This window comes from Zootoca vivipara, chromosome 9, assembly GCF_963506605.1.
Source record: "Zootoca vivipara chromosome 9, rZooViv1.1, whole genome shotgun sequence".
In the NCBI taxonomy this organism is placed as follows: domain Eukaryota; kingdom Metazoa; phylum Chordata; class Lepidosauria; order Squamata; family Lacertidae; genus Zootoca; species Zootoca vivipara.
Window position 1 is genome coordinate 24,897,756 of NC_083284.1, and position 27,536 is coordinate 24,925,291.

At 46.2% G+C, this 27,536-nt stretch overlaps 1 protein-coding gene across 3 annotated transcripts in view; it reads right to left on the bottom strand.

Moving 5' to 3' along the window:
- The window catches only part of PITX2 (paired like homeodomain 2), a 35,121-nt gene extending 17,729 nt beyond the window's left edge, over positions 1–17,392 (bottom strand). Inside the window, exons 1-3 of one of the 3 annotated variants that reach the window (XM_035113770.2) lie at positions 17,112–17,392; positions 11,730–11,785; positions 10,589–10,687 (exon numbers count right to left, since the gene is read on the bottom strand). In XM_035113770.2, coding sequence (XP_034969661.1) covers positions 10,589–10,687; positions 11,730–11,775 — 145 coding nt within the window. In that variant the 5' untranslated portion in view covers positions 11,776–11,785; positions 17,112–17,392. Of the gene's footprint in view, positions 1–10,588; positions 10,727–11,729; positions 11,786–17,111 lie in introns of all 3 variants that reach the window. The other 2 variants (XM_035113767.2, XM_035113772.2) reach the window with 2 other exon arrangements.
- Positions 17,393–27,536: the final 10,144 nt, after the last annotated feature.

The window sequence follows — 27,536 nt, forward strand, 5'->3', positions numbered from 1 at the left end:
ACTTTGAAGTCATCTTATTTTACTTGTTATTTTGTATTATATTTACTGTTTTTAATTAGGTTTTTGTAATTTTGGATTATGCGGAATGCTTTATCGGAGTGGATGTAGTAACCGAGTAATTTCGTTGTTCCCGCAAGGGGACAATGACAATAAAGATATCTTATCTATTCTTCTCTCATACAACTCACTGTGGATGCTCGTTAAATGGGCAACGTCGTCTAACCTTCCCGCAAACAAATCAGGATGAATCTTCGAAAAGCAAGTCGTGGGGATGGGGAACCCCGTCCCAACAACTGAGTTCATCCCAGATGTTTTGAAACGGAGATGCAGAAATCAGGAGCACACCTGCTCACTCATCCTCAGGCCATTGTATCCAGCATCCAAAATATGTAATAGGATTCAGGTTTCTTACAACTTGAACGAGGTCCCCCACTTTCCTTCTTTTTTAATCTCACTTTGGGTAAAATCTGGTAGCGTCTGCTCTGGCTGGATACATTTACTATGGTCCCTGGTCAAGGTTGTCCATCCTTGATCCCGCAACGGACCCAAGGGAGAGCAAATGGGGTCTGTTGCTACTCAGATTCAGCCAGGCAAATTTTAATTGGTCAAGCTCTAGAATTCTGCAAGAACAAAATCTGCACAAATCTAGACCAACAGGCTTCTTAGCATCCCATAGTGGATGTTCCTTAAATTCCTTCCGGCGGCCACTAATCAATCTGGAATAAATAGGGACTCCGCTTCTCTGTGTTTACAGCCCCCCTCCCTTGATTCTACACCCGGGAAAAACCAGTTTTCTCTTGAAACCGCTGTAGGGGGAAAATAAAATTTAAAAAACAAATTCCAGCCATATCATCCTCATTTTATCCTGAGATAACTGGTTGGGAGAAATATATAAAAATATTTTTTGGTGGAGCAGGTGAGCTTCCCACCAATTTCCATCTCACTAAAGCGCCCGGGTCTGCACTTCTGCAAAACGACTTGGTTGGCGCTCGGGCAGAGGCTCTGGATAGACCTGTTGTCTATTTCTTTCTTTCTCTTTTTAAAACCCATTGGCTTGTTGTCTTTCGCCTGCCTCGGATTACCGACTATTCGCCTAGATGAAGAGCCATTAATTACCCATTCAGTCAATATTGGGAAGGCGACAAAGCTTTTTACATAGGATTAACGAGGCATCAGATTGTGCCATTAGTATATTCCTGCGCACGGCTAAAGCTTTCGTTATACATTGCTCCTTCCCTCCACCCGCAGTCGATCTGGCAACTGCTGCATATATTAGGGTCCGGCGACAGCGACGTGTGTGTGTGTGTGTGTGTGTTGAGAGAGAGAGAGAGAGAAAGCAAAGGTAACTTGTTGTCTCCATTTGGAGTAGTATTGGAAGGCGACATTGGACTAGATTTCGGAACAGCTGGCCTGGGGAGATGGGATCAGGCTCTCCCGGCTGGAGACGGATATGTAGGCAAGTCTGCGTGTTATTTAGCACAGCGGACAGGTTTCGAGTTAGAAATAGGAGCACCCGCCCCTCTCTCCCCCACCCCCATTCTCTTCCTGACTTCCCCTCCCTGCCTCGTCTGAAAATCCTCCAGGAGCTTTGCTCTCGGAAGATCCCTCTCAAGCCGAAAATAAAGTAAAATAAATCTAGTCTCTTACGCTCCACTCTTCTTAGCGTCAGGTGTACGGCTTTTCATCCCTGCACAACGGTTCCTTAAATAAATTCCAAAGAAAGAAGATGAAATTGGGCTTTTTCATCACCACCGTCATCTTATCAGCGGTATTATCCCAGGCACTTTTCATGCGTACAAAAATGCTTCGTTCTGTCATCTGATTTCCCCGCCCCCTCACAACAGCCTTGTAAGTCGGTGTGAGGTGGAATCTCCATGGTCAGGTGCAGTCTATCACTGATTAACAAGTGTGTTGGAGAAGACCCAACAAGAGATGGCTTCTCAACTTTATTTTGAGAGGCATCTGATTGGCTACTGCCAGAGATATAGTTAGGGACCTTGCTTTAATCCAGGGATCGGGAATATGTGAACCTCAAGATATTAGACTCCAATTCCCATCAGCTTTACCCAGGTTGGCCAATAATCAGGGATGCTGGGAGATGTAGTTTGGATAGGCATCGCTTCCCTATTTATGTAATATGCCAAAGCGTGCCAAAACTAGGGAAATATTAACGTAGCAGATAATTAAACTCGGATGCCCCTTCAGACTCAGCAGTTCTCCCGCTATTCAGGCTTAAAACCCCAGTTTCATGAATCACATCAATCTATGTAATTTTATGGAGTCAGCCCAATACATTTTGCTCCTCTCCCATTCCTTGTGAAGAAGCCAGCTGGCCTGGCCTACCTCACAGGATTGTTGTGAGGATAAAACGGGCAAGGAAAGTACCATATCGGCCACCTAGAGAGCTCGCTGGAAGAAAGACGTAACAATGAAATGAATGAGAGAGCATCTTCTAGCAAACTATGACAAACTTCTTAGAGGTCTTTTATTCGAGTAAACAGTGTACAGTATGCAGTACAGAGCAACCTGAAGACGCTCGTATTGGAGCAACCTAGTTGTGCTGTGGTTGCCTGTACCTCCCCAGTTCTTTTGAAACGTTTGAAACAAGATACAGAGCCTCATCTGCCGCCTTGGAAGCAAGTCCCCCTGGGTTCAGTGGGATGGGTGTCCAAGCGAGGGGTTGCAGAAGTGCAGCCAGAGCATCCCGAAAAACAAACAACAAAAAAGAGCTAGGACAAGGAGCTGCACGGATTTCCTTCCACTCCTCCTCTCCCAGGCACGCAAGCATAGAGAGCAGCCGCAATCCTGTGTACACTTACCTGGGATCAAGTCCCACTGGACTCAACGGGACTTATTTTTGATCTCTCTCTCTCTCTCTCTCTCTCTCTCTCTCTCTCTCTCTCTCTCTCTCTCTCTCTCTCTCTCTCTCTCTCTCTCTCTCTCTCACACACACACACACACACTTGTACTGTCACTTTGGATATTTAATTGGAAGCCGCTTTGTAAACCAACTTTGCGTGGAAAGTAGGGTTCACATATAACAAAGACATGCTTTCCCACGACGCTGCAGTATGTTGCGCTGTGGAAATGTGAACCGCTTTGAAACTCTTCTGGGAATGAAAAGCGACATCGAATTTATTTTAAGAAATAAACGGAATATTGACTCGGTGGGTTCCGAGTCCTCAAGAAAACGATTTGGCTGACAGAGCAATCCTCAACACGCTTTTTTCCAGGAGCAGGTCCCACTGAGTTGAATGGAACTTGCTCCCTGGGAAAGGGCTCGACACGCGACTCGTGTTCTTTCCTGTTCACTAGATCCGAAAAAAGTTCCACAGGTCAGGAGTATTTGGCTTGTAAACCTGCCTGGAACTTCACAGCAATATTTGATAGATCAAGAATACTATCAAATCAAATACTAAGTGTCCCCCCCCCCGCCCTTGAATGGGTACCCTTGAGACAAAATTTAGCCTTTCTAAATCCTCGTTAGAAGAACTGGAAGGAGCGCAATTGATTTCAGTGGGACTAACTTCCGAGTAGGCATGGATATGGTAAGGTGGCAGACCCCACACAGATTTCAGTGGAAGAAATATTCAGCATATGCCAGCACGAATGTAAAAGGAAGAGCCTTCAGCCTTGCAGAAGGTCCCAGATACAATGCCCAGCATCTTCAGGTAGGACTGGCTCATAGAATCATAAAACTGTAGAATTGGAAGGGATTGGGGGGGGGGTCATCGAGTCCTGTCCACAGCCGTCCCTGGATGGGCTCGAACCACCAACCTTCTGGTTACAAGTCAGACCCGCACTGACCCATTGCGCCACAGACTCCCTTCAGTGTAGACAACACTGAGCTGGATGGACACAGAATAAGTTTTTCCCACTGAAATCAATAGAACATGCAGGACAATGACTCCCAGGTATTTGTGCATTAGGAAAGTGGTGCAACGTTGGCTGTGCTTTGCTTTAAAAACAAGTGAACAACAGGTATCACTTATCAAGCAAATCCTAATCGATTGATCTCATGTTTTCAGTCAACTAATCGGCGAATGCAACCATTGAATCTTCATACGGAAAAAAGCAATGGCTGGACCTTTGTGAAGAACAGACTCCCTCTCACAAGGAACACAATGTCTCCCTTAAGACGGTGCTAATACTTGTATTTAAAATAATTATAAAGTTTAAAAAAGGAGGTATATTAATTAAAGGCATATTTTTAGTGGATCATTGTGTCTAAAACTCAATTGATCTGTCAGATTCTTGCCTAAATAATAACACTGCAGCTCCATTTAATATTGCTGTTGCTGTTAACTAAGTATTTGGCCTGAGTTAAACTTTGAAGGTATGCATTTGTTTTTTAAGGTAAAGGGTAAAGGGACCCCTGACCATTAGGTCCAGTCGTGACCGACTCTGGGGTTGCGCGCTCATCTCGCATTATTGGCCGAGGGAGCCTGCGTATAGCTTCCAGGTCATGTGGCCAGCATGACAAAGCCACTTCTGGCGAACCAGAGCAGCACACGGAAACGCCATTTACCTTCCCGCTGTAGCGGTTCCTATTTATCTACTTGCATTTTGACGTGCTTTCGAACTGCTAGGTTGGCAGGAGCTGGGACCAAGCAACGGGAGCTCACCCTGTCGCAGGGATTCAAACCGCTGACCTTCTGATCAGCAAGCCCTAGACTCAGTGGTTTAACCCACAGCGCCACCTGTTTTTTTACTGAGACTTATATGCCGCCTTTCAGGGATCAGCACTGCTATACTCCCTCCTCGAGCTGATCTGTCTAGCCCTAGGGATAGAGTTACCTTAGACCACCGGTTCGTTTAGCTCGGCATTGTCTACATTCACTGACAGGGAGCCTCCAAGCTTTCAGACAAGGGTCATCCGCAGCCCTACCCTGGAGAAGCCGGGGATTGAACCTGGGACCTTCTGCATGCAAGGCAAAAATATTAGCACTGAACTACGGCCCTGGCTCTGAAAGGTTTGGTAAAGCTTCTGCGGGCTCATATTTAAGCGAAGTGCTACTGACTTCCTAGGAAGCGGGTGACGGAAATGCCACATAGTCTTCCTGAAGCGAGATGTAGACAGACAGGGCTGTTCCTATGGGGTGGGAAAACTACACAGGGCCCCCAGATCCTCTACATCTTTAATCGGAAAATAGACCCACTGTAGCCAGTCGAACTTGCCTCCCCCCCCCCAATGTTCACACAGAAGTGCATCTTACACGCCTGAAAGAGGCTATTATTTATTTATCTGAAATACTAATCTATTATTATGCAAGAACCGACTTTCAAGATCGCAGCCGAGGTGTTGGGGTTAAACTAAATGGAACCCGGATCTACTTCAGTTTAATTGGATCTCGCATATTTATCTAATTCAACACCCCCACTTCAATAAACAAATAATTGAATTAAATTAGCCTGTCCCGCATGAATTAACCAGGAATAGGCTGGCATACTGTATCTACTTACCTGGAAGTAAATTCTATTGAACTCAGGGGAACTTACCTCTGAGTAGGTATGTATAGAATTTAACCAATGACCACATCCTTTTTAAAATAAACAAACAAACAAAAACCCTACAATGTTGCCCTCATTTAGGCAAGTCATATATGAACTTGGTGTGTTTCTGTTACCTGGGAAATGGTACAAACTTTTAACGGGAAGTTTATGCAGGTATTTTCGTTGTTTTTTAAAGCACCTACCCACAAATGCATCTTGGTTTCCATCAACCATCGAGGACTTGTGGGTTAAAATATAAAGAAATACTCGCATTTTCAACGCCCTAATTTGCAGTGCCTAGGGTTGTGTTGGCTTTAACAAAACTACCTTGCAGAGAGAGGAAGTTTCAAGAAGCGAACTGAAAAGACATTCAGGCGACTGACAATTCACTCCTCTTTACTGAGGGACTGAAAACCTAATCCGGATAATCTCCACTCATTCCTTCTTTCCAAAATCAGCCGGGAAGCAAGGAAGCAAGGTTGAAATGAATGGAGACCATCCCACCTCGGAAGAACACCAGACATGCACTAGACAACGTGGCAACTAGGCAACTTGGGAAGTCAGGCGAACTAATGCCAGTGTACTGGAAGAAGCAAAGATCACAAGTGTCGAAGCAATGATTCTTCAACATCAACTTCGTTGGACTCGTCATGTTGTTCGGATGCCTGATTATCGTCTGCCAAAGCAACTACAGTACTCTATTCCGAACCTAAAAATGGAAAGCATAATGCTGGTGGCCAACAAAAGAGGTTTAAAGACTCTCTCAAGGCAAATCTAAAAAAATGTAGCATAAACACCTATAACTGGGAAACGCTGGCCTTATGAGCGCTCCAGTTGGAAAACAGGCTTTACCAAAGGTGTCATGGACTTTGAAGACGCTGGAACTCAGAACGAAAGGGAGAAACGTGCCAAGAGAAAGGCACGTTTGGCAAACCCTCACCGTTATTAACGCCCCCCCCCAAAAAAACCTGTAACCTGTATCCCCACTGTGGAAGGACCTGTGGATCCAGAATTGGCCTCTACAGTCACTTACGGACTCACTGTAATCTTACTCTGCCATGAGTCTAGTTCCAGGTAGGTAGCCGTGTTGGTCTGCCCTAGTACCTAAACAAAATTTTAAAAATTCCTTCCAGTAGCACCTTAGAGACCAACTAAGTTTGTCATTGGTATGAGCTTTCGTGTTATCTGAAGAAGTGTGCATGCACACGAAAGCTCACACCAATGACAAACTTAGTTGGTCTCTAAGGTGCTACTGGAAGGATTTTTTTTTAAAAAAAATTGTTTCTGCCATGAGTGATCGCCATAGAAGAAAAAGAAGTAGTTAAGCCAGGCCATCCTGCTCTGGTGGAGCCCCCGTTCATTTCAATGGGTCCTGCGCAGGAGACCTTCCTGGCTGATCCCGCGCTTTTGTAGTTGAAGCCCAACGCGTCTAGAGTTATGAATTACTTGGGAGTAAGGATTTAATAGGCTGGCCAAGCCTTTCCAGACCTCAATCAATGGGACTTTTCTCTGGGAAAGAGTGTTTGGGGATGGTGTCTGCTCTTAAGCATGGCTGGTGTGTGGGGGTGTGGCAGGTGAAAAGGAAACACTTAAATCTCACTTATTTAAACGGCAATCAAAGCTAAACATTTGCGTTAAACTTTCTCACTTCAGGTTTGTGGGAGCTCCTTTCTCTCTTAGCAGCCCAGAACGAGAGGTGCTATGTTCACAAAGGATTAAGGAACAGGGCCCCCCGGGTGCATCTCAGCGAATGGACTTTGTTTTCAGCGTCAGAACTGAGGTTCCCATCCATAGACACACAAATCAATTCCAGGTTTTCTCCCCAAACTTCCTTACCCCTACCAGTCTAATTTTGAAAACAATCACCACCACCAGGATCTGTTGTTATCCTTAATTCAGAAATCATTGGCGATCACCGGCAAGTCGCCCAGAGACCTACCAGTCAATCCGGATCTACCTTTTGCCTAGCCATGGCTTAAAGGAACTGGCTGCTCGGTTTAGTTCTGCCATCTCCACACATTGGCCAGTTCCTTCCGCTATGAAGGTGCTCACCCTTGAGAATCCATTGTACCAAAGGCCAGTGGATAGCGTTACTATTATACCGTGAAGGCCAATGGATTCCTTAGGACAGAACAACCCGAAACTTACTTCAGCCGAAATATCTGGTCTGAAGCCGGTTTCCTCTTCTTTCCACTGCAACAAATCAACCTACAGTGCAGTCCTGTGGATGTCTACTCGGAAGTGCCATTGAGTTGGGACTTTTTTTTCCAGGTAAGCGTGTATCGGATGGCGGCCGCTAAATCGAATTTTTGGGCTAAACTTGCGTGTATGTGTGTTTTAACAACAACACCCTCTCACCAATGGTCTTTATATGTTTACATAGCAATTTCCCTTCTGATTTCAGAGGGTGAAAAACACACTCACGGATCATTGTGCAGGGCAGGAAATGTTACATGTAGATACAAAACCCCAGGCTCTTAATGAACGGTTAGAAAAATAGCCACTTGTTTCTCAGCGAGAAGAGTGAAAAGGTCACGGAGCATTTGGAAATGGTTCCAAATCTAAGCTCTCGCTCAGAAGTCGGATTGCTTGATGTCAGTGCAACTGGCGTTTGATGGACAGATGGAGCATCCCGGAATTACTTAAGGCGGACTACATGCTCCTCCTTCGGTTTGACTGAATAGCGCCGGAAGATATTTTCCAGCGGGTGTTTCTACGTGGAATTGGAAGGTCCTCGTCTCAGTTCGTAAATGCAGCCAATTAGGAGAGTCTATATTAATTAGTCAACAATCAAAGATTCTGCTCTGAAGGTGGCAGGAATACCGGCGCTGAGGAGCACATCTGAGCATCTGAATATATTAAACAGAACAGAACCCGTCCTCCTTTTCAGTGGGGCTCCTATTGATCTACGAAACCAATATATGACACAACCCTATAAGAGGTCTCAGAAGGAAGTCCCACAGAATTCAATAGAGTTCACTCCCAAGCAAGTGTGTAGCTTAAAGCACGCTCAACAGCACGATCCTACGCATGTTTCCTCACAAATAAGCCAAATTGGGCTCAATGGGGGTTACTCTCAGGTAAGTGCGAATGCAGCCTAAAAGTTACCTCCAACGTTAAGATTCATTTCCCTTGGTAGACGGGCGCTATAATAATCACCTGTTTTGAGTTGAAGAAATGACTTTTCACCCATTGGTGGGTCTTTCACCACCAGATAAAACCGACCTGCTTCCAAGTACTGTAAAAGTGCGCTAGGAAGGCCTTTGTCTTATCTTTCAATTACGATCAAAACCGGGGTTTTAACATCTTGATTTCAATACTGTAGTAGGATGTAAATCATTGAATCCTTACTCTAAAGTAGCTCTCTCCCGCCTCACCCCTCACTGCAGAAAATGCGATGGTTTTGTAATGTTGTTGGGTGTGGTATGTATGGTAGTATCAGCATATCTTGATCTATTACACAGAGCTGCCTTAAATCAATGCGGCCACTCTGTGCCACTTACCTCGGAATAAGCCCCAATGAAGTCAATAGGATTTACTTCTGAGTAGACATATAAAATGTGTTTTGTATTCTGTTTTAAATTGTGGAAAAATGAGTTTTTCTGATGGGATATACCTACCGGTCATCAAGAGGAAAGCTTTTAAAATTATACAAGGCTTTCAGTTTTCTGTGTAAAAAGAACTGGTATACAATCGGAGTCTAGGAAATCAGTGGATGTCGACTGAAAACAATTGACCAATTCAGCTTTTTGTGGTGGGTGGGTATGCGTTAGAAAGAGACTATGCTATTTCATGCCACTGTTTATCACAGAAGTTACATTCTTAACACAGTCTCTTCTCCTTTAATATTTATTTAGATTACTATATCTTATGCCAGCAAAATTAGGTTGGCATCAGATAAGGCAGAAATCACGTCATCGCAATATCTTTGTTTTCTAGCCTGGGAGATACTGTGTAACTCGTTTGCTCTAAGCTGCTCCCAGTAAAATCAAGCAGAGCTCACTTTGTGTCAGAGAGTTGTGGTGAACTGAGGTCTATTATTTTGCAAGCATTTTGTATGGGGCCTCTCCAGTGGTGGCACCTCATTTGTAGGCCTGGAGCCTTTGATGGCTTTTTAAAGGTGCCAGGCAAAACCATTTTATTTAACCCATCCAGGTCTTTGGTTCTTAACTGGGAGGCTACTAGTTATGCGTGTGGTCTTTTTGGGGGTGGGTGGGTGCTCATTCTTTTAAGTGGGGTGGGATTTGTTCCATATATTTCCAAGGATTGAGCTGACTCGATTCCTGTTTCGGAAAGGAACACACCAGCTTTTCTAATGATGTCAGGCAGCAAGCGAAGGATACCTGACTGAGTCTTCGCTGATGCCCTCGGCCCTTCCCAGCTCTCTGACGTTGCCATGTTGCTCTTTTGCAAACACCACACGTCTAAGACGAAGACGCCCCTGCCTCGAATTTAGTGAGAGTTTGTATGGGAGTTTGGTTGAGGCTGCTGCTGTTTGGGGTGGGGGAATCGCCCCCTGCTTCGGGAGAGGATTGCTGCTTACCGATAACACCTCGGGACCACAGAGACATGTTCAGTACAATTGTTACACCCTTCACGCAGAAAATCCCGAACCAAATTAACTTCGACAAACAAGCCTTTCCGTCCAGAATTTACCCGCTCCCTACCCCGCACACAGGCCGCGCTGCCCGCAGTTCCCATGGACCTGAGCAGCAGAGGGCGCTGTTGCACTTCCTTTAGGTCGAGGCGCAGCACTGGCGTTTAAAACAGAAAGAGGGGAGAATGGGCCAGAGAGGCGCACAAACATCACCACGGCGGCCGCGTAGAATCTAACAGCTGCTAAAGAAAGCTTTAAAAGGCAGAAGCAATAGAAGTGCCCCGCCCCACCCGCGCACCGCTTTCCTGGCCCACACACAATACGCTATACATTGTGGTTGCAACTTGAATCTCTTTCGATTGGGCGAGGGGACACTTGCAGTGATACAAGATCGCACCTATCAACCTTTCCTAGGAGACACCGATGGGAATATTGGGGGGGGATAGGGGAGGCTAGATTCAGGTGCGAGGCTGACCAGAAAGGGGTGGGCAGACTCACCATTGGCGCTGGGGTGTTGCCTTCCGAATAGTTTGCTGCTAGAAGCTTCCTTCCTGCTCTCTGGAGAATCATTGAATTCTCCTTTTTTAATATCAGAGTCTTTGGAGAAAAGACATTCAACAGCAGAAGGTTGTACCCCTGAGGGAGAGGGAGAGGGAGAGGGAGAGGGAGAGGGAGAGGGAGAGGGAGGGAGAGAAAGAAAGAAAGAAAGAAAGAAAGAAAGAAAGAGAGAAAGAAAGAAAGAAAGAAAGAAAGAAAGAGAAAGAAAGAAAGAAAGAAAGAAAGAAAGAAAGAAAGAAAGAAAGAAAGAAGGTCGTGGATCGGGAGAAGGAAAGGGCAGGCGGGTAGAGAGTGGCGGAAGGGGGACAAAGAAAGAGACAGCGAGTTAGGGAAAGTGCGTCTGGAAAGCAAGCACGCTTAGGAAACATTTGTGGAAAGGGACGTCCCGTCTCATACCCCTCAACCCAATTCTGGGACTCCCCGCTCCTCCGCTTTCTCTGCCTTGGACCCGGAGCAGCCACCCCAGCAGCCTGCCTTAGCCAGGCCAATGGGCACCCTCGACTTTATACAGAGCTCTGCGGCAGAGATCAAAACACTGGATCTAGCAGGACGCCTCGAATCGAGGTGGCAGGATAGGAAACTCAAGGGCGCTGGAGCCTCAGTCCAGCTAAGGCGGAGTTCGAAGACTGACAGCCAGGCTAGTCCCGATCCCTTCAGTGAATCTTCTTCCCTCGATTCCTACTCTCAACACAGAAGCATCAAATCTGCGTTGCAATACTGTGATAAAAATAAATAAATAAGCCACGCAAGGCTAGCATATAAGGGTGATCAACCTTTGGCTCTTCATAAATCGGTTAACTTTTATCTTCCCTGGCCTTTGGTTGATGGGAGCTGGGCTCCAGCAAACAGCCAGAAGGCCATAGGACACCCCCTCAACTGGATTAGGGATCGGGTGGCCACTGGGGGTGGTCCTCTTTGTCAGGACATCCTTGGGTAGATATTATGCATACACCCGCTCGCCCATCACCCAGGTGCTTTAACAGACTTAAAAAAAAACCCACCCACAAATCAAAACAAATGCACACCGCACGTCGACATCATTCTTGCGAAGTGTAAATCGATGGGAAAATATCTCTCTTACCTAACTGAACGCAAGCCGATACAAGTTTACGACAGTTGGACTCCATAACCCGTTATCTGCAAAACATTAGATGCAAAGGGACGTTAAGAAGAGGCGCACAATGAAGTCACCAACCTGACAGCTCGGCTGGGCGAACGGAGAACGCCGAACGCCTCTTAAAAAGAAGTCTTAAATAAAGAAAAACAAAACAAAACACAGTTGCCTAGTTTACCATCGGTTTTTTTCCCGAACCGGAGAAGAAAGGACTTGAAAAAGTGTGTGTGGGGGTGCAGATGTTTGGTTGGAGGGAGGTGCCTGCAATCCTAAACACATTCGGTGGGACTTAACTTCGTGGGCGGAGAGGGGAATATGGTTAGGCTTGTGTTGCTGGTTTCTTTCCTCTTTGGACATTTAAAGGCAAGAGGAAGGGGAGGGCGGAGAACCCTAAGCGATTTTTTTTTTTAGTCCCGACTCCCAGTCCAGGAAAATCGAGGTTAGTTTGTTTAAAATCGATTGAACCACATCTCCTGGAACTCAAACAGAGTCGGCTTGACTGGGTAGTGTGGTTCGGGCTTTTTGGTTCTGGAGAAATTTAATGTGGTACCTGGCCATTCAACTTTCCCCCCTTCCTTGTGTCTCAGTTTTAGTGTTGTAAAGACCCACTACGGAAGATACAAGGTGGAAAATAGTAGTAGTAGTAGTAGTAGTAAGTAGTAGTAATGCCCAATTATCCTCATCCTCACCAATGCAAAACTAATGTAAATTAATGTGCATCATTTGACGCGTGGAATCTGAGTAATGCCCATCGCCTCTAGGGATATTTCTCACTTGACATAACCATCTCAATTCAGAAACACTTGAAAGAATTATTATTGTGGGGAGGGGTGTTGGGATTGGACTTCCCTTAGGTTTGTAAAAAAACAACAACACTGTGGCTGTAGTCTGGCGCTACCCACTCTGTGGCTTGCTGAGAAGACAGTGAGAGAAAATAGCTTTGCTCAGCTTGTCTAATGAAAATGTCTTTGAATGGAATTTACTCTTCTTCCTCTATAAGCAGCTTCGTTCAATTTCACTAACCTACCAGGGGGACATTCACTAGCCAAATTTGAAGCGACGCGCTGCTGTCAATGGGACTGGATTACCCTGGTGATGTAGAATCCTGACCCTTTAATTCTTTGTTGCAAAAGTAGGCCCGAGGGAAACTCAATAGGATGCACTTCCGGTGCTCCGATTCCAGACACTTCCTACACATCAAGGAGGAAACAAGAGGATCGGGCGCATAAGGTTGCGCACTTACCTGGGAGTAAATCGTACTAAACTTCCCGGCACTTAATTCCCAGTAAATGCAGGGTTAGGATCGGGCTGGCAGCTAATTAACGAGGCGCAGCCCGATCCTATGCCGAGCTAGGCGTGCCTAAACCCATTCAAATAAAGCAACCAGCTGCTTCCCTGAATTGAAAATTAAAGCCTGCGCGGTCTTTCCTCTTTTGCCAGACTTTTAAAAAGTAAAGGAGAAGGGATTTGGAGATCCGACGCTCTCACTATAGAACTAATCTAGAAAAACAGCCGGGATGCAAAGTGGCCGGGTTTATTTTCAGGGACATTGGGGTGTGTGTGCATATTTACCTCCCGCCCTCCAGTGTGAGAAAAACAATACACAAAATCAAAAAGAAAACATTCTCGTGAATGACTGTGCCGGGCAATCCAGGGACTTTCATTCTGCGGAAATTTTGATGCCCCCGAATTTAAGAAGGAGATTCCCTTAAAATAAGGGTTGAGTTCACCCCGATCAGAGACGGGGAGCTCCTGCAATCCGTCGTGAGTTTTGGCTCCCGGAGAAATTGACCAGGATAAGCTCGCTGACTCCTTCAACCAGGTAGGTATACAGAACCTTCCCGTCCTATTCTTGTAGAAGGGATTTCGAAAACCGTTCTAAACACCTTCAGGGGAATTGGCTGATGACCCGCGGAGCGAGAGGAAAAGAGGGTCCCCCAACGCAGACCATCGCCTAGCCAGGGCCCCCACCCCGCTTGGTTTACACGGAGGGCACCCTCAGGGAGCCTTCGGAAGAGCTCTGAGGTGCCACATTTGGAAGCTGCGGGTTTTAGTAATTCTGAGGGTGTCCCCCCTTTCTTTAAAGGTGGGGAAAATCTCAGGATTAGTGCCTGATTGAGATGTCTGTTCGGGAGATATTACAAAAATCATTATCAGCGCTCTCTACTAACTGGATATGAAGTAACACAGATGGGATTTTATTAGTCCAGGCTTCAGATGTTTACTTATGATAATTTGGGTGAAAAATTTGCATGTCATCATCGTTTGGGTAATTTCCCCCTTTGAAACCCCCTCCCCCATTTCAATGGTGCTCCTCTATTAGCCGGTGCTTATCCTCCATTAGAAATCTGGGTCGGATAAATAAATTTGACTAAGAAGCGGGTTAAGATTTTAGAGGGGGAAACAGCCATTCGACAGCATTTTTTTAAAAAAAGGATTCAGAATACGATCCATAATCGAATATCCTAATAGCATCACCCATATCCTGAGCGCGTTTCCTTGCAAACTCTTCCGCTTGCATTGCAACTTATTTCCCCCCCCCCCCATTGAAGGGCGCAATCCGTCACTCAGTTCCCTGGGACTTACTTCTGACCAGGCGCTCAGGATCAGGATGCACGTGGATTTAGGATCGCAGCCTTATTTCGAAGCCGATGGGCCTTCTTTTCAACTAACGGCCAGATCCTAAGCTTAATACCCAAGTGGGTCCCACTGAAATAAATGAGACATCATTCCAGGTAAATATGCAGAGGATCGGGGCACCCGAAAGGTCAGTGAATGTTTATTTCTTGAGACAACTCTCAGAATTCTAATAGGGCCGAGCCATTTATATTCCCAGCTCCAGGGAGCCGAAAGAGGATGGCTCGCTGAGTGTATGAAACGCCCTTTCCAATAAAGAGGCCTAGTATGTGAGCTGTGGTGAAATTGTTAAGGAAGGCAATTAAGAAAACCCCCTAATTCCTCTCTGATGATCCTTAAACCGGTTCTGTCAAGACAAGCCTCGCATGACAAATTTGGTCGCCCTGTTTCAACGCCTACCTTGATGGCTAATTTATCTAACCACCTGAGACGCGCAATTTATTTTTCTCTGTTTTTAAGTCGCCTCCCCCCCCAACCTTCTTCAAAAATCTGGACAAGATTATATCCTACGAAGACAGACATATAACCACCTGGAATGTCAACAGTTATAATTATCCACACTTTAAAACAATCCTTCTGCTATTCATATGTATATCAATATTTATTTTATTACAGGGTTTCTAGAGCTCTTAAGAAACAAACAGTTTTGCAGCACAAACCTAACCACATTTATGTTGGGGGGGGGGAATGTGTGTGTGTGAAGTCACCACCGATTGTCAGGATTGCAGTGTGTGTTGCAGAGGTGGGGGCACAATTTTTGCGCTGTAAATAAATTGTCACCCTAAATCGATTCTGAAAGACCCAGGTCCTAATTATATCCATAACTACATAACTATTTGTTTCTCCATATATCTACACCACAAAAACGGGGGGGGGGGAGGTGAGGAAATCAGACCGATTACATGGGATCTGTAGGAACTTTTAACGAGTAACTCCACAAGCTTTCCGCCATATTACTAATATTAGGTTCCTATGCTAAACTGATTTATGTGGAAGGAATCCCATTGATTAAATCAATGCGGCTTATTACAAAATCATTTGGGGGAGGGTAATAGGGTGATCAGAACTAAAACTAGATTCCTGTTCATTTGCAAATCCGATCTTTAACCCACTTTTGCTTGTCCCTTATTTAATTTTGTTGTATTATGATTCAAAATACTATTTTAGGTGTGTAGCAAAATTTGCACCATTTAAGACGCTGTTAACTATTTTACAAGCAAGCGACGCGAATCACAATTAAATAATAATAAGTATTCTCCACACTTTTAAAAATGGTTAAGCCAAATTCGTGTCTATCAGCAACATGCAGCGAGGCATACAATTAAATGATAATTACCGAGAGAAAAATAATATAAAATATTATTGATGGCAGATTAGAAACCAGGATATATATATATATATATATATATATATATATTGGGGGGGGGCTTCTTTTCTGTCTTTCTAGGAAGTAAGGAAATCGAATTGGTGGCTGACTACAGACAGCATCAGAACCCTAACCGATTTTGTATACTGTACACACAAGTCAGTTTAAACTTTTTTTTTTAAAAAAAAATGCAAAATCGGGCCTTATTTTGTAACTGAAACAAGGCTCGGACCAAAAGGAGAACAAAAATATACAAGCGGCATATGCATAAGGCATCGCCTCTATTTGTTTCCGTTACTTTAAGGATCTGCAAACCTTAAATGCGACACACACACACACAAACTGCAATATACGTGATATTTCCCTCCAGAGGAATACCGTTTACTTAGGCGCGCGCTAAGAAGAAACTTTTGCAAAACTAGGCAAATTTCCTAGGAAAGCAGCACTTTCTTCTTGCCAGTGCAACCCCTTTGTTAATTTATTAAACTTCTTTTTCTGGTGCCTTTAAAAGGGGGGGGGGAAATAGGGAGGATGTGTGGGTGTAAAAAAAATTCATTTTGCATTTGAAGAATCAGTGAATTAACCTTAAGCGGTAGGGAGTGAAACTGGCGACGAACCCTTTGGAGGAAGCTCGGTGTGTGTAAAATCCTAATATAACTAGTAACCTGCAGCTGATATACTTAACTGGTAGCGCGTTAGTAGCTTTCTTGTGCAAATAGTCGTGGGAGTAGCTGCAGCAGTTATCATCATAGTGGTACTGATGGAGATAACTATTATGTTTACTGTTGTTACGACGATTAGTGGACAAGGGTAATTTATTGTCTTTCCTTGACGATCAGCATTGGCTGACTCTTTCAAGCCTAGCGAGAGCCCAGCCCTTCCAAACCGACGGCTCGCTAAAGGAAAGGTAGCCAATTGGGTCTACAAACTGCCCCAGCGCAGAAAGGCCTGCAGCAGGTCCTTCCCCTCGACTCCTGTTCTTTCAACATCCCCCTCGAGGGAGGAGGCCGGTCCCCCAAGACGTCTGGTTTAAACTGGAGTTCTTGGTTTAAACTGGGAGCGCGCAAAAAGGGGTGGGATGGGGTGGGGGGGCACTGCTTTTGGCAAGCCCACAGTCAACCCTCCCCAAACCCCCCAGCCCCCACACCGCATTTATAACTGCAAAAACACACACACACCAAGGTTTGCAGCAAGCCCAGACGGCCCCCTCCGCTCGCCCCCCAAACGCCCGAGCGCCACAAATCACCCTTCGGGGCGAGTCTGGCGAAGTGGAACCAATTGGCCGATTCACATTATCTCACACCGCCGGGCCAAAGGCAGCGACGGGCCTCCTTGGCTCTGCTTACCGGCTCCCTTTTGCAAGCGCGCGTCGCTCTCTCTGTTTTCCCCCCTTCGCCCTCCCTGATCGCCGCCTTCGTCGTCGTCTTCTTCTGGGCCGAAGCTTTTAGCAAATCCCAGGCTCGAGATGAGAATTGCTGGACGACTCGAGTCGCCCACAGACGCCTCCTCCGCCGCCTCCAGCAAGCGCACCAGCAGCAGCACCACTAAGGCCAGTCTGGGACGGCGAGGAAGCCGGAGCAAGGCAAAGATCCCTAAGGAGAAAGGAAAGCTGGCCGGCAGGCGCGCGGCGTTCCGTCGAGGGGGCCACGGCGGGAGGGAGCTGTTGGCCGCGGCTCGACGGCAGGCAGGCAAGCAGGCAGGCAGGCAGGCAGGCTCCTGGCGGCTTTGCTGTGGGACCGCTGTGCTTTCCCGGGGCGGACACGCTGCCTCTCTCTCTCTCTGCCTTTCTTCGCCTCTCCTCGGGCTCCTCTCGCCTCGCTCTGCCTGGCCGGGGAGCCGCGTGACGTCAGCAGAGATTCCACCAAACTCAACTCCGCTGCCAAGCAGAGAGACGACGGGGCGGGGGGGGGAAGCGAAGTGCAGGGGGCGCAGTTGGGAGAAGACCTGAGAGACAGAGAGAGAGAGAGAAGGAGGAGGATGGATAGATGGACGGATCGACCTGAAGGCTGAGCTAGGCTGGGCGGAGAGCAGAGGCAAACCATCAGTAGACAGAGGCGGCGATGCTCTGCGCGCTGCCTTGAGAGAATAAGCCTCGTGGAAGTGCCCTGTGCAAGGAAAGGCCCCGATCCCAGCCTACATTCCCCGAAATCCAGGTAGACCCTGAAATAGCGCTAGGTGGAACCGAGGTAGTGGTTGGCCTAAGAAACAAAAGGAGATGAGACCGCTGGATAAAGGGAGAAACCGACGGTCCCAGGAATATGGACGTGCCAAAGCGCCCCCCACCAGCCCACCACAAGGGGAAAGCAAAAAGGCGAAGGAATTGCGTTAGGAGCGCGCGCGGGGGGGGGGGCTGCGTGAAAGTGGGAGAGGCGCTTTCCAGGAAGGCTTCAGGGGACAGTTGTAAAGATCCTCAAAGCTTTATGTCCCCCCATCGTTGCCCTGTTACGCGCAAGTGGCCAGGATTTCTTTGACAAGGAGGCGAAAGGGAAAGAGTGAGAGAGTGTGTGGATCCCCAGAGGGAAAGTTGGTAGTGAAAGGAACAAAAGAGGCCAAGGAGAAGGTAAAGATCAAGACCCGAAAGGGAAAGGAAGCGGCGCAAGGAAAGTGGGAAGGAAACGCACGGCTGCGTGGGGCTGCGAGCCAGCGCGAAGAGAGGCCGGGTCACTCTGCCGAAGACGCTCGCAAGAGTTCAAAGTCATTTCTAGCTAAAAAGAGGGAGCGGGAAGGAAAAAACAAAACAAAAAACCACGTTCATGTTACAGTTTGCAGCTGGGAAAGTTGAGGGAGGGGAGAGAGAAGAGTCTCTGGCCACTTTTAAAGGAATGGATTGCGACGTACAAGCCCCAGATGCGCATTTAAGTGTAGAATTTCCTTTGCTGTATGGGCACCCATCAAGTTCACGTGGGGTCACTGATAACTCATTTTTTTTTAATGACGAGGTTACGTTTGGGGGTGGGGTGGGGAGGAAAGAGAGAGACAGGGGGTTGAAGGAGGAAGATGCGATGCTTCAAAGCTCAGCTGGTCAGCAGCGTTTGGAGTCGCGTCTGCAGGAGTGGATCTGTGGCCTACTTACGACTCGGGAGTAAGCCTTTTTGAGCTCAGTGGGATTTATGTCCGAGGGAAGGTCGATGACTCCACCTTCCCCCCTACTAAGAGTGCAAATGTGCATCCCCCCCAAAAAGTTTATCATGCCTTGCTCATTAATATTTTGCATGTGTTAAACAGAAACACTAGGAAAGCTCTATGGAAGATGATGGCGGATATCCTTGAGAAAAGTTAAACGGCACATACTAGATACAAACACTGCCAAAACTGGGTTGTCGTTTTTAAAAATGTTACTTGTATTTATTACTCACAATAAAATACGTTCAACTGTAAAAAACAAAACAAAAAACCACCAGCCTTTCCATTGTAAAAAGGAGTTTTAGTTTCCTATCATTAACAGCTTAATTCGATTTTATTGCATTTTCTGCATTTCAGAAATTAGTAAAACTTAAATCTATACTAAACAAACAAATATTACGTACACACTAAGAAAACAAGCTGTTTCAGGCTAGAAGTTATTGCCATTGCCATTACATTACTTGGGAGGTGGTGGGAAAGCTAACCAAATTGGTGATGCAAATAAGTGGACGCCATTTTGGTCGCTTCTGCCGTTAAAGCGTCCCAGGGACACGTGATTTACTTTGGAGTACTGGTAGTATGGATCAGGCTCGAATATATTTCTCTCTAATTTTGTTGAGGATGAACACATTCTTATAACTTGTCTACAATCCTCGGCACACTTCCTTGAGAATATATCGCATTGAAATCAGAGGTACTTATTTCAAAGTACACCCGGGCACGATTGGGTTGTAAACTCGCTAATAATCGCGTTGGTAGAACCACGGTTCTTCCATAGCCACTTATTTACATTATTGCCCAAAAGTGAAAACGTCAACGCAAAACGTCCTAGGGTGGGACTACGTCAAAGCGAAGGCGGTCTACTTGGAGAAGGCGCGATCGTGGCTCTACCACCCACATCTTATTTTACGCCGGAAATATCTGGGTGTGTGAGATTATGTGCATAATGTTGGACTGGGCGGACAGGCACGCATTTCTAGCAGGAAAACAAAACACCATATAAGTGTGCGAAAAGTGTCCAAGGCAATCGCTCTTTCTTTCCATCCTAGTGACGAGCGAAACAGGTTACAGTACATTTAATCAAGTTTTCCCAGCTCATTAAAGAAAGCCAGGACAACCCCCGTCCCACGGCGGGAAAAAAAATTCAGCAGGGTTAACCTTAAACTCTATTTGTGTATGTGTGTGGAGGGGGTCAGAAATCCTTTTGTTTGGCCGTCAGCAGCTTCCAGACACCCCTTCGTCTCCTGAAATAAATTCATGCTTCCGTGTACCTAATTAATGTATGGACAGTACCGGGTAAAATAACAAAGGTAAACAGATCCTCTGTGTTGTGGCTGCTTTTGCTTTGAACCCGTCTGAAGAATGCGAGGGAGGCTCTCCCCCCCCCCTCACCGCGCCTCCGTCCAGAGAGACACATGCAAAGAGCCTCGCCTGTTCCTCACCACTTGCCTGTTCCAGAGACTTTAAATTAGGATCTGCCACAGACCTCCCTCCCCCAACCCCTTTCTCTCTCCCTCTCCCTCTCTGTCTGTCTGAGCTGTGCGGGCCAGCCAGCCAGCGTGCAGTTGCTGCTGCTACTCCGCACTCCTCTGCCCGACGACCCGCTCTTCCTCCCTTGCTGCCGCCTCCGCCCCCCGCCCGCCGTCAATACTGGGGGGGGGGCTTCAGCCCCGGATCACGACTCGAAGCCGGGCACTTCCATCGCCGGTGCAGCTGAAGTGAGCAGCTGGTGGGAAATGCAAATGGCTTGTAGAGAAACATAAGATACAGAGTGATTTTCATTCCCTCCTCGAGTGTGTGGAAGGATCTGGACATACGTTTCACGCTCCTAATCCTTCTTTTACATTTTTAGTCATACTCCTATTAAACAACTAATTAATGCCCAGAACCACGGGGGAATACATTAGACATGCTGCCGCGGAACAGGGGTTCTAGGGTGTCTGGAAACGATGGAGCTGCTTTAATACACGGATTTCAATTTCTCTCTCTCCCTTCTCCCAGCCTCCCCCCAGCACACTTTCTCCCTCTCTCAATAAATGAAATAGAATCCTAAGCTAGGTAAAGGCCCTTTCGCCTGTTTAGATTCCAGTTTTCCTCCCAGACAGCAACACCAGCAACTTTAAACAGATGGGCAGACGTAAACAAAATATTTGGCTTGACTAGTTTTCACTACTTGGGTTCCTAGAAGTTTACCTTTTATTTTAATCTTTGTCTGAAGCAATGACTTTGCCGGATAACAATACATTTTCCCTCCCCAAATGCAAAGATTTTTTTTTAAATCTTATTTTGTCGTCGTCCACCTTTAGAGCATTCTGAAAACACCAGCCGCTTAATAGATTCATTCGATTAATGCAGAAGAGCATGATTCGGCTCCACCAAGTCTGGCCTGCGATCCTGCCATCGGTCGTCAGTTAGGCAGGTTCTTCTAGGAACTGATTTCCATGAATGTAGAGATGAGAACAGGGAGGATTCTAGCCGAGGAACTGACTGAATGGCTGGGTTCCCCTCCCTTCAGAAGCTGAAGACTTCGTTGTGACCACCTTAGGCGCACCTCTTGATGAAGGCAATGTGTTCACCAGAATTTTCAACTCATTGTTTGTCTGTCTCATTTAGCAAAAACAACGAAGCTAAACCGAATAGATGGTTTCTGTAAATAGCATGTGTATTAAGAGACCCGACTGCAGTTTTGTTTAATCGTCTGGTTGCAACTCAGATAGTTAGACTAACTCAATCTTTAATCGGTTGTGGCAGTTATTGAAAGAGCTCCTCATTTCTCCAGAGGTTTTACAGTTGTGAATCAAAACAGGCTAAATAAAAATTACACCCCTGGCTCTCGGAAATAAACGGGTGCGAAGTTTATTGTGATTTGTTGATCTGATTCAGGACATTATTTTCTTGGAGGACAGACACAAGAGTTAATGCAAATTTCTCCTGGATCAATATGCACCCATATCCTGGGAGCCTAACACTTTGATCCTAACCGTGTTTCCTCGGAAGTAATTCCAATTAATTTCAGTTGGACTGATTTCCAGTGATGATTGGGATTGCAAACAAACAGCCATATCTTACGGACGTTTAGCCAGAAGTAAATTTGTTTAAGTTCAATGGCACTTTCCCTAAATACATAGGCCTATTTATGGCATTGCAACCTAAGGCTGCAATCCTATACTTTCTTACCTAGAAGTAAATAACCTAATAGGACTTACTTCCTGTGGGATTGCACATAGGATTGCACAGTCCTAACAAGTATACTGAAAAGTAAGTCCTACTGTATTCAATGGGACTTACTCCCAGGTAAATGGGGTTAGGATTGCAGCCTAAATCTCTAAAATAGAAATTAATTCTATGTTAAGTCAATCACTTTCAGGAAAACGAGTGTACAAAACAGTTTTTAGTTTGGGAACGAATTGAGAAAAGTTGTCGTTCTATCTCAGAAGGCAGGAGAGTTTCCTGTTCCTCATAAGAACGCGCAAAGTCAATCGAAAGTTATGCGGGCCTGGGAATGCAACGCACTTACAGAGAAGTAAGCCTGGTTATTTACCGAGAAAACATGCTAAAGACTGTACTGCAAATCTTGCAGTCCTAAGTGCATTTTAGAGGGAGTCAGAACCAAAGGATTCTAGGAGACTTACTTCTGAGTAAACACATTATTCTTAAGATCAGGCTGCACGTAAACAATTTTCGGCAAGCCTTGCTGGATGACGACGACGATGACGAAGAAGAAGATATGATTCCCATCCACCTGGTCAAATGAGAGAGCTGACGTTGGGGATAATAATAGAAAGGGGTCCATTCATCTGGTAATTATTCCATTTTAGTTGAGATGTCTTACGCGTGAGTCTTTGTGGGAATGGTGTGGGCGGGGTCACCAATAACTAGAAAAATAACCTAGTGTCCAGACTCCAGTTTCTCCATCGCTGGCCCTGAAAACAGGTGAACACCTAATTAATCCTCTTCAGAAGGCTTTGCTGAGCAGTGATAATCAGTCCTGAATTATTATTTTCAAATTTCTTCCCAATTATATTCTTGTGAGTGTGTGAACCACTCCCCTCCTGCCTTATTGATTCGCTGGCTTCTCGATTCGTCCCCCAACCCCTTTTATTTTGGCCTGCCTGGATTTTGTTTCCACTTCGCTCATCTTGATTCCAACGGTGCCAATACAAAAAATGGTGAAGGGGGAGGGGGAGAGGAGAGAGTTTCCCTCCCTCCAAACGGACCCATTGATTTGCATATAAATTAAAACCTGCCCCACTACCTCGTGTATTCCGGTGGTTTTATCATCACCGCGAAGCAACCGGCGCTTAACCACTTGAGCTAAAAGAATATATAAATGTCTGCATTGACTCAGCAATGAATTACTTCATTAAGACGTCCTGGGGATTGGATTTTTGTGGGGCTGGGGAGGGAGAGGGAAAATAAGGCTGGAGCTAGAAGGAGAGAGAACGGTGCGTTAGAAATACGGTTTGAATCCGGACTCATTAGGGGCGATGCCAGCCGTGTGAACGCAATCCCCACTTATTTTCACTCTGCTTTAAACCACTTGGGGGTGGGTGAGGGAGGTGGGACGCCTCCCCAAAGCAAACAGGAAGGAAAGACAATGGCAGGCATGGAGGGCCTTTTCGACGGTATGGCGTTTATTTTAGTAGTGGCGCCTAGCAGATCTCTGGTTTTTGCAATGGGCAAAAAAGGCGCTCTTTGGCCGCTGCCCTCGACATTTCGGCCACTTCTTCCTCCCCGGCTCTTCCCAGGCAAGGCAGCCCTTGGATGGAGAGCCACACAGGCAATAGAGAAAGGCTAACGGGCGGGGGGGCACTTACCTCCTTCTTGAGCAGAGGCATAAAAGGCCAGCTCTTCCTAGAGGAGGCGAGACAGAGCAAAGGAATGCTACAAGTTCAGGAGAAGAAAGGGAGGGGGGGAAGAGAGGGAGAGAGACGGACGGGTGGAGAGGGGAGGCTGGCGGTGTGAAAATCTGTAGCCTGGGGGCCAAGCAACATCCCCCTTTCATTTCAAGCACTTATTGATTTGCTGTTGTCATCTTTGGCGACGCAGAAGGACACTTGAAAGAATTTCTGATCTGAGAAACGAGGTGACCTGACCGGGGCTCTCACCAAATTCTTAATTACCACATCAACTGCTTGGGAGACGGGAGAGAGAGAGAGAAGAGGGCGGGGAGAGAAAAAGGGGGGGGGAGACCCTTGATAGCAACAGAGTTGCCTTATTCGCAACTTCTCCTAATTATTCAGAAACACTTTTTCCCCCTTTTGGTCTTTCTTTCCATTACCTTAGGTAAAAGAATTTAGGGAGGTTTTTCAACAGGCCTCCCGAAAAGGCCAGTTGGATAAGGATGGAGAGAAAACAGAGGTGGAAGAAGAAGAAGAAGAAGAAGAAGAAGAAGAAGAAGAAGAAGAAGAAGAAGAAGAAGAAGAAGAAGAAGAAGAAGAAGAAGAGTTTGGATTTGATATCCCGCTTTATCACTACCCTAATGAGTCTCAAAGCGGCTAACACTCTCCTTTCCCTTCCTCCCGCACAACAAACGCTCTGTGAGGTGAGTGAGGCTGAGAGACTCCAAAGAAGTGTGACTAGCCCAAGGTCACCCAGCAGCAGTTGCATGTGGAGGAGTGGAGACACGAACCGGTTCCCCAGATTACGCGTCTACCGCTCTTAACCACTACACCACACTGGCTCTCAATGTGGAGAGACCACACTGGCTGGCTCTCAGTGTGGAGAGATTGATACAAGCTCTAGAATCGGAGCTTGTTCCAAATGCGAGGTATATGAAAGTAGAGGGAATGTGTCTCTGGGCACATGCAGCGTGTTCAGGTCTGTTGCCAACAGACTGTTGGCCACTGAATGACGGTAGCCGGTTCAGCCCAAATATTGGACTAAGACGTTGTGGACATCGGAAGGTCTGCAGTTCAGTTAGGTTGGTGTCTTGCGGTTTACTTTCCCGGCCCGTGGATCTGCATCTACCTTGTATGCAGAAGGTCCCAAGTTCAATCTCGGGCATCAGGTAGGACTGGGAGAGACTGCAATCCTGGAGACCCAACGCAGACAATACCCCTGCTAGATGGATTCGTGATCATGATCTGACTCAGTGTTTCTGTATAATAACCTACCTACTCAGCCACCCCCCCCCCCGTTTCTTCTCTTAATCCCTTGTTCTTTTTCTCATGCACTTCGAAACTCTCGAGTTTCTACAAAGGGAAGAAAGGGGAGCGCTTTTCAAGCCAGCCCGCTCTTTCGAAGTTTTGGACAGATAAGAGAAAGTGTCTGTCCCCCCCTCTTCTTCTCTTCCTCCCCACCCGCCACCAGCGCAATGCATTGTTTGGTGATTTTGCCCTCTTTGCCCAGGCTCCCCTTGGAAGCGAGGAAGGAAAGAGGCAACATGGATAGAGGACGGAAAGAACCGAGCATACTTTGTGAAAATGCATGACAAGATGCTGCCAAGAAAGGGAGTCCGATCGAACTTGAAAGGAACCAGAAAGGGTTTGAACTTCGTGGGAGATGTGGATGAACTCTACACCCTTAGCCAGCTGGGTACATTAGTCACTAAGGTCCGTGTTTCAGTGGTCGAGCATCTGCTTTCGATCTCCCAACATCTTCAGGTAGGTCTGGGAGTGTCTCCGGCTCGAAACTCTGGAGAGTCACTGCCAGTCAGTGTAGACAATACTGCGATCGATAGACCAATGGTCTGACCCTACGAAAAGGGAAATCTCTGTAGGAAACAAGCAGACACAACTCAAGATCGAATCCACCACAATGACATAAGAGTTAAGTATCTTGAACTCGAATATATGTTTGAGACTGGGAGGGCGAGGGGAAAGGTCCATCATGAAGAAGTCCCATCACCCTTCTGATTGTTTTACGTTGATGGCTATCATGCATGTCCCCACTCCCTCTCTTCTTAATCCACACCCAGTTCAACAAAGCGCTTGGATTTAAATACTAGATGCCCGGATTTCACATTTGTACTTGAAAACAAGCCCCACCGCTATCAACGAAGTGCGCTCTGTCTCCGGTAAAGCCCCAAGCTGAGCAATGAGTCAGACTGAAACAAAAACTCCCACTGGTGCTCTTCACAGTACAACAGTGGAACTATCTGGAGAGCAAGCAAAGCTGTTAACATTTCCCTTTGATTTCAGAGGGAAGTTGGTGCGTGTGGGTTGGTGTTTACCAAGGGCTAGGCAGCCCTGACGAGTTTTCCAAGAACATCTCTCAGAAACCTGACTGCCTGAGAGAGTGGGGTGACTTGCTATTGTTTTCATGGTATGGCAATGATTGCATCTGTGACATGTTTGGTCAGGTTATTCTCCCTTGGAGAGCAGTGCCTTCCTTTATATTAGCCCAGCTAGGTCCCTTGGTTGATGATGTGACTTGCATAAGTTTGGGGCCAGACCAAACTAGGCAAGAGCCATGTTCTAGCATGGCAGGACCCAGGTGACTTTATTAATACATCTTGGCCAATGAAGAAGCTGCTGGCCTCCAACTTGCTTTGGTTCGGGTGGCCAGAAGAATATGGTAGGTACTAGCTCATCAGAAGTCAGGTGATATAAGAGGCCAATGGGGTTCCACCTGGTCAGATAAAGGAGTTGACTTTAGGCTGATTGGCCAGTCTGAATGGTTTCTGGACTGCTTGGCTCTGGGTTTGACTACTAGACATCACCATGAGTGGTGATTATGGGTACTGTGAACCAGGAGAAGAGAAACTCAGGTTTGGGGGGCAAATCTCCCTTTATCTGGCTTTATTTATCTGTTTTCTGAGACTCTCTTCATGCCATACGATCCTCCCACATGCTATGCTTTGTACTTTGCTGTTTTTGCCTGGCTAGAATCATGGGCATAGCCAGGATTTTGTTATTGGGGGCGGACAGGACTTTTGTTAGGTGGGGCAGAACAGACGTGATTGGTCAATTAAGTATTTCTATTGTTTTACTTGATCTAGGATAGGCATCCCCAAACTGCGGCCCTCCAGATGTTTTGGCGTACAACTCCCACGATCCCTTGCTAAGAGGACCAGTGGTTGGGGAAGATGGGAATTGTAGTCCAAAACATCTGGAGGGCTGAAGTTTGGGGATGCCTGATCTAGGAGAATAGCTGCCCCCCCTTGCTGGAATATATCATTGAACTCTGTCAATGCACCTTCCATGCCTGGTTGGAGGAGAGGTGCAACAAAATGAAGTATTTCCTCATGGCATTCTCTCTTTCTGGCAGAGCATGCTAAAGAAATGCCAAATAATGGATTGGGAAGCATACACTCAACAGCAGATTTCTACCTCCTGAAGGTGGTTGCAAGTCACTTTGGGTTGCCCTGTGCAAGATAAAGTGACAAAACAAACAAAAAACAAACAAACAAAAGCATTAACATTTTGACCAGATTTTCTTCCCCTTACGATAGTCAAAATTATACTTTTATTTATTTATAAATGAGGTCTACCTTTCATATTTTGAGATCAATCAAAAGATATCAAAAATAATGAGATTTACATCAGTGAATTTTAGTTTTCTTCCACCTTGATATATTTGTCAAGGAAATGAATGCCAGTTTCAGTGATTCCCGAGAACTCCTTTTATCTGTGTGGTACATGAGTTTCAACATTCCTTGCTGGTGACTTGATCCACTGTTGAGTCCTGGCACTGGTATTAATAGT